At 37.0% G+C, this 8029-nt stretch overlaps 1 protein-coding gene across 1 annotated transcript; it reads left to right on the top strand.

The window, feature by feature from the left end:
- Positions 1 to 2419: 2419 nt before the first annotated feature.
- On the top strand, positions 2420 to 4707 carry b3galt8 (beta-1,3-galactosyltransferase 8). The gene has a single exon (XM_014025276.1). It carries the CDS (start codon positions 2755 to 2757, stop codon positions 3712 to 3714), a length of 960 nt encoding a protein of 319 aa, XP_013880730.1. The 5' UTR covers positions 2420 to 2754; the 3' UTR covers positions 3715 to 4707.
- The last annotated feature ends 3322 nt before the right edge of the window (positions 4708 to 8029 follow it).

Consider the following 8029-nt stretch of genomic DNA (forward strand, 5'->3'; position numbering starts at 1 on the left):
AAAAAAATCTTTGACTGAGCTGCTAAAACTAAAAGTACCAAAACACTATATAGCTAAAAGTTAAGGAAGTAGTGAAAACACCAACTAAAGCTAAGAGAAATACATTAGCTACAGTACCAAAGGGGTAGCTTAAAGCTAAAAATATCTAAAAGCTACCAAAACAATAAAAGTAAAAGTAGTACAGGAAGAAAGAAACAGCAAGTAGGATGAAGAAGATCTGAAGCAATATCAGTGTATTTCTATGGTTAAAAAATATTTGTAAAACATTTAAATATTTTAATGAGATTAAAAGTTACAAAACTTAGGTCTTAGCACTCATGTCCTGTATGAGCTGATGTTTTGCAGTGGCAAAACTTCAGATGGCTGAATTAGCATAAAGTATGCAGAAGTAGTAGTCAAAGGGAGTGGTCACACCTGTTGTCACCAGTTTGAATTTCATGATTGTTGCATCTAAAATTTGGGTTGGAGAGGTGACGCGCCTCAACGTCCTTAACCCCACCTATCTGCTCCCCTGGTGCCCTACATGGCAGGCCCTGCTTCACAAAACGGGGCTGTGGTAGGTCGGTGGTCTGTAGTTGTGTCAGGAAGGCCATCCGGTGTCTTCTGAGGGAAAACAATTACCAAGTCTTCACTTGCTGTAGTGACCCCTGAAGAGGGTAGCAAACTGGATTGGAAAAAATATAAGCTGCATGTGAAATTTTAGATTCATTTCTACTAAGCTGACTGAATTTTAACCATTTTATGTAGTGTCAGAATGCTGTACCAACCATCTTGAATTGAGTTGGCTTCCACAGATAAACAGATGCACGGTTATTAATCACATTGTTAATCACATTCTGAAACATTCATTCAACTCTGTTCAAAGGGTCATGAAATATTTTGCTAACAAACACGGTTGAACTGCTCATAAATAACTTTTTTTGTCATATGTGTGATTTTTCGCAAAGCTATTTTAAACAAAAACTTGTTTTAAATGATGTTTATAACAGAAGCCGAGAGCGGATGTTTTCTACTGATAAATTTTTCCATGGTTTTCTCGAAATGGCGATGACCCTTTTCTTGAGCAAACAAGTTAATTTCCTGATGTTTTTCTTGAGATAATGACTTATGGTTTTGCTCATGTATTATTCAGTAACCTCTTGTGTATCATTCGATGGAGACAGCCTACAAATGTGTTGTCTTGTGTTTATGCTTCTTTCACTTCTCTACATCTCTGTGTCTCTTTTGTAAATCTCTTTCTTCACCTTTCTCCTTATCTTTTCTGTTTTATTTTCCATCTCCCCGTCTATTATATAAAAAATAATTCCAAAAGAATTAAGTTTAAATATACAGTATATCAAGTGGAACATTTGCTTGATTTTACAACAGAGTATTTGGGCCACACAACAAGATTTTTTTTCTTTTAAAGAAATTAAAGTCATAATATTATGAGAATAAAGTTATAATATTACAAGATTAAAGTCATAATTTTACGAGAAAAAGTCATAATCTTACATGATATGTCTGTTTTCTGCCCTGTTTTTTTTCCTCACTCATTTCCTCGTTTTCTGCTGTGGACAGTCATGCATGTCATTATGGAGTAGTCTGCTTTGACCTTTGGGTCAGTGTAAAATGCTTGCATCCAAATTACATGACGACTAAATCTGCCAATGCAGCCATTAATTCCAATACAGCTTCAGTTTATCATATAGTCGGTTGTGCAATCGTTTCAAAGTCCTGCTACTGATAATTTGATGTTAATGTGCTAAAAGATTATTTTACCTGATACTAAAGAACAACTTCACAAGTTGCACAACTTTATAAAAAAACTGTCTAACCACTGCATTAAAATTAGGAAAAGGTATAGTATCACTTTCAATCTAATATTGTGACTTTAACTTCAGAATATTAGGACTTTTTTTCTCATAATATGACTAATTTTGTAATATTATGAATTTATTCTCATAATATGACTTTGTTCATGTAATATTAGGCCTTTATTTTCGTTTTATGTTTTTTTTTACTCGTAATCCTAGGACTTTATTCTTGTATTTATGCCTTTTTACTCGTAGCCTAAAATTACAACTTTAATCCCGTAATATTATGGCTTTAATGTTGTAATATGACTAATTTCGTAATATTATGAATTTATTCTCATAATATGACTTTGTTCAAGTAAAATTACTTTATTCTCGTATTATGACTTTTAACTCGTAATATTACAACTTTAATCTTGTAATATTACAGCTTTAATGTTGTAATATGACAAATTTCGTAATATTATGAATTTATTCTCATAAGATGGCATTTTACTCGTAATATTAGGACTTTATTCTTGTAATATTACGACTTTAATGTTGTAATATTATGACTTACGTAATTAAAATAAAATCTCGTTGTGTGGCCCTATGTGTTATTTAAGTGATCCTGATAAACTTTATCGGTGACCAGGGTTGCTGATTTATGCATGAGAAAACGCTCATGGGAAATAAATATTAGCGGAAAACGTCCGCTCTGGGTTTCCGTAGTTTATTTATATGCATCATGTAAAACTCGACTTTCTTTCTTGCAGGTTTTGTCCTTACGAACATAAAAACATTTTGTTTTGTTTTGTTTTGTACTGTAGCGGAAGGTCCGCCTCGCGCCCCTCCCTTCGGTGGATGTCTGCTTCCTAAACTCTGATTTCCTGTCAGCCTGAAGGTAAACTCTGGAAGTTATTCGGCTCTAGCAGCAATGACAACCTCGTACCTGGGCGATTAAAGCAAACTTGCGGTCATGTGGAGACCTACCTCCGGCGGACTGATGAAGTTTCTGGGCGCCTCGATAGTTCTTCTTCTGTTCGCCCACATCCTGCTGGGTTTAATGAGTAAAGACCCGGCCGAAGGGAGGCCTGCCACTCCAGATAAGCAGCAGCGCCGCCTCCGGTCCCACCTCCCGTACCGATACGTCCTGAATTCGGCAGGGCTGTGCAGGGACAGGACTCCCTTCCTGGTTTTCATGGTGCCAGTCGCGCCTCGTCAGACCGCAGCGCGAGAGGCTATAAGGAAAACATGGGGGGCTCCGAGTCCCGATACCTTGACCCTGTTCTTTACAGGACTTCCAAAGGTGGAGGAGCTGCGCCCCCTGCAGGAGGAGCTGGAGCAGGAGAGTAGGCTGTACGCAGACATAATCCAGATGGACTTCATGGACTCTTACCAGAACCTAACCCTGAAAACCTTGATGATGATGAAGTGGCTGGGGACCCACTGCCCCAACGCCCTCTTTGCCATGAAGGTGGATGCTGACATCTTTGTGAATGTTTTCCACCTCAGAGACCTCCTCAGAACCTCCCCCAAGAGGGGCTTCATCACTGGCTCAGTAATCTGGGATGGCATGCCCAGGAGGGACCCCAGCAGCAAGTGGTACCTGTCAAAGGAGCTGTACCCAGAGGACAGCTTCCCCCCCTATGTATCTGGAGCTGGGTACGTGTTCTCCTCCGACCTGGCGGGCCAGATCTCTTGGGCTTCCACATATGTACATTTGATACCCCTGGAAGATGTTTATGTAGGCCTATGTCTGCGAGTTCTTGGGGTCCGGCCTGTCTACTCCCGCAGCCTTTTCAGGAACTATTTTGAAATCCAGAAGTTGGAGTATGACAGGTGCACTTTTGCTCAACTCATCATCGTCAACAAGTTCAAGCCTTCAGAGCTGCTGCAGGTTTGGCCCGACTTCTCCAAAGGTCACACCAACTGCTGAACTATTGTTTACTTCACTGATTTAAAAAAAAAAGAAAAGAAACAAAGCCATAAATGGGCAGGGAAGCAGGTGTGGATGGGACTGATCAAGCATACGCTGCTAAAAGATGAAGGCAGAGAAAGTTTTTGTCTGTGTGTGAGTGTCTGTTAGTGAAATATGGAGAGCTTATAATGTAACCTTCAGGACAAACATAACATGATGTACATTTACAGCTCAACCCCATCAAAGAAAGCTGCCACAGCGAACGCCTTCAAATACACAAAAATGGCTACAAATCAGCGAGTTACAGACGGACCTAAGCTCCAGTGTTGTTGTAGCTTAACGTCATCCTTCACCCATACTTTGCCTTCCATGATAATCTGCCAATGCTAATTAATTAAAACAGTAGCTGTAAGCTAAAATGATGTAAAAAAAAAAAGGTTAAAGATGAGGTGTGCTCTAGTAGATTCTGCAAGATTTTTCAAGGATTTGAAGAGATTTAATATTTCAAAGAGTAGTCACATCTGTGGTTTCCTGAGCAAGCTGAATGTTATCGTATTCTTTTAGAAAGTGTGTTGAAGTAGTTACAATCCAACATAAAAAAAAAAACAGTGACTTAGCATTCACACGATTCAGTTCTTGAGTGCAGATCCAGGAGTTAGAAGGAAACTTTCTGATTAGAAACTGTTCAGAGAAAATGGGCAATTTAAAAATGCTTTTTCAGAAAGATGCCACGGCCACTTTTCTCTTGTTTCCGATGTTTGACCCCAGAATGATCAGCTGATTATGGCCTCAATGAATGAACTCTGAATGCATTTATCTGCCAAATAGTTTCTATAATTTTATTGAAAGTTTCAAATGATTTCTATAGTTTGATTAAAGCCAAACATTTTCAGATTTTTCAAATATTAGATCTTTTAAATGTTATTTAGGTGCAACTTCAGTCACTTTACTTATTTCTCAGCTGTCATATTTATTGTCCACTGCCATGAAAGAATAAAAGAAAGGCAATGATGTACCTGTGTGTATGCTTGTCTGTTAGCAAAATATCTCATAACCCAGTTAACAGGTTGTATTAAACCTCTCAAAGTAATTATCGAATGTACCTCTACATTAGTTTTGGAGTCAGTCAGATTAAAAAAAAGCCACCATAATCAATCAACCTTAGCGAACACATAACGGCTATGACTCGTTGAATTTTACAGATTTGAGCTGATATTTGGTCTTGTGGTAGATAAGATTCATTCTCAACATATATTCTGATTAACACATTGTGCAAGATCTTTGCAAGGAGTTTATATAGAACAGCTGGAGTGCACAGAAACCACGTGACCGTGTGATCGGCTGGTGATGCTAACGCAAAACGGTCAAGAATCTGGATTTCACATTTCTGTATGTTGGCGACAGAGCAGAAAAAAAGGACTGACGATGTAGAAATCATTAAAACTATTAATAATACTGTTAACACAATTATTATTAATATTTTACAGTTTATATAATTTATTTAATGTTTTAAATAATGTCAGAAAAGCTGTTTGTGTTATGGATTTATTAACAGAAGAGAAGCAGGAAAATGTCTCATTTTACAACACAAGTCAGCAGATTTGATCTTATTTAGCTCAATAAGATCTGACCAGAACTGAAGCTAATAATATAACAGTTAATAATAATATAGTAATATAACTATTAAATATTGATTTGTCCTCTGATTAATATTTAGACCTACAGAGTGTAAAATAGTATTGTAAATTTAAGTAGTTTTAGGTTCCTGCTAGAGGAACCTGACCTGTTGGTTAGCTAATAAAGACAAGTTTCATCCTATAACAGGTATACAGAGAACATTTTTAAGTGACTGGTAAATATTTATTATTTTTTATGACTGTGAGAAGAAATAATAAATATACTTTATTACTAGCTGAAGTCATCATTTTTCAACTAGCTAAATTCTAAGTTACAGGCTGACTTCAGGTCTAGTTTAGATCATTGTTATTTATAAATTATATATTTTTCTGGTATAAATCTGCTGTTTTACATGATTGTTGAATGAAATTAACATAATTGTTAATTGTAAAAACATGACGGATAATCTGTGAAATAGATCCAGTTCAGCTTGCTGTTTATCTATTAGTTTCTATGGAGGCTGTAAGGCTGTTGCCCTTTTTGGATGCCATGTTTGCTCCTCCTTGCTGTCACAGACGCTACCAGAGGACGGTATGGGCAGGGCTTAGTCTAGTGATCTATATTCAAGTCTATGGATCTTTGATACTTTGGCCTGCAATTCTTTAAGGAATGCTAGTTCTTAATCCTTACTGCATCAAAGTAAAGCGCAAATTGTCTTTTTCTAAAAACTTATATTTTGTAAGAATGACTTACCTGTACTTGTGCTCATGCTCAATGTGTGTCTGATGTTTGGGTGTGAGCTTGGTCTAAACACTCGGATGTGTCACCAGTCAAAACTCTGAGCCTCCTGTAAAAACTTGTTCAGATATTTGTCTCTAAAAAATATATTTTTCTTTGAAGTTTCTGAGTTCATATTTGACTCAGAAGCCATGTGTTTTTTCTGTTTCTAGAGCAGTTGAGATCAATTCACCTGGAGTGACGTCAGATGGCTTTAGGTTCATGCCCTGTCAGCGCAAAACGCACCTGCTGCACAGGTGAATCTGCTCAAAGGGGCAAAGTTTGTTTGATGTGCCTTTCTCTGTTTTAAAAAGTGATTATTGCATGAGACTGAGCACTGAAATTATTATTATTAAAATTTTGTTGCACTGCTGCTTCAGGTAAACCTGTAGATGTCTTTAAACAACCTACACCTTTTATACCAGACATATTCTGGCCACTTGTTTATGTAATCAACCTTCTGAAACTTTTGGCCAGCAGGTGGCAGTATAACTTAGAAAATGACGTGAAGAATCTCGTGATTATTCCCCATGCTCTGCAAATAAAAACTAGTCATTTGAAATTTTATTATTATTATTTTTATTATTGTGATACTACACCAAAATGCCTCCTAGATTTGTACATCAGTGTCCTTGTTTAAAGTTCTGTTGTAAAAGAAAATTGTGCCATGACCAATATGACAATTCTTCCACTGATTTGTCAAAGTTTGCTATGCTGGAAAAACATGCTGCCTTCTTCTAAACTAACTAAAAAAATTTGGGAAATGTTTAATATGTGTTTTTGTTTATATACTTAAAACTTAAATATGTGTAATTGTTTTGGCATCAATTGTCATCTGCTGCCAAAAGACAAATGGTTTTGCCAGTTTTTATTTTTTTGTGTTTCTTCCTGTTAGCAATGTAATATATTTTACATATATTATCTTTTATATTTGATGGAGTAGTAAATGGGAATGTCACACACTGGATGGGATTCCATAGGATCAAGACAGGACATATTTTAGCAATATACACATACGGAAAAAAAACTGTACCTTGTTAATTATATATTGTTAATGACAAAAAAGCCCACAATGGTCACTGAAATAACTTGAAACTGACAAAAGTAATAATGAATAAAAATTTACTCAACACTAACCAATGAAAATCACACTTTGCTTTTGTGGTTCAATGGAATAATAAAAAAAAATCCAACTAATGGACAATAATGTTGGTACATGCAAGTTAATATTTTGTTTCCCCAATTTGTAACTGATCATAGTCCAACTAACAACTGAACAGCATATACTATATTACTCCGTTTTTGCCGGGAACTGGATCTTTGGGGTGAACTAATCTTTGTCGTAACGGGTTTTGGGGTTTGAAAGCCACTGGGACGTCATGTTTAGAGAATAAACATCTCAGTTTCTCTGAAACTCCCGCCACATATGGAATGACGATGGTTTGGGTCTGGGTTTATGGTCTTCATTTTGTTGGCTGGAATCCTGTTTGGGTTTCTTGTCTGCTTTTAGAAAAGCCCACTTAGGATAACCACACTGCTCCAGGGCCTGTCTGGTGTGTGACTTGTCCTTCTCCCATGGGGACACTGCTCTGTGGTACAGAGTTCTGATGACTCCTAACTTGTGTTCCAGTGGGTGATGGGAATCAAAACGCAAATCAGAATCAGAAACTTTATTGCCACTGTCGGTAAATGAGTTACATACTAGGAATTTGCTCTGGTGTAATGGTGCACATAAGCAAGGAGTAAGAGAACTAAAGCTAAGTGGTTGAAGTGAGGAAGGAAAACAAGTCAGAATACAAAACGAAGAATGAGAACAAAAATGTAAGCGCGGACGGCAGCGATGGGCCAGAGCCGATTAAACATTGGGCCTCAAGCAAGAACATGTTCATATTTTTATCCTAAATTTCTCTTACTTTTGTTCGTACAAAGGGTTCGTACG

The sequence above is a fragment of the Austrofundulus limnaeus genome, unplaced genomic scaffold, assembly GCF_001266775.1.
Source record: "Austrofundulus limnaeus strain Quisiro unplaced genomic scaffold, Austrofundulus_limnaeus-1.0 Scaffold464, whole genome shotgun sequence".
Taxonomy (NCBI): domain Eukaryota; kingdom Metazoa; phylum Chordata; class Actinopteri; order Cyprinodontiformes; family Rivulidae; genus Austrofundulus; species Austrofundulus limnaeus.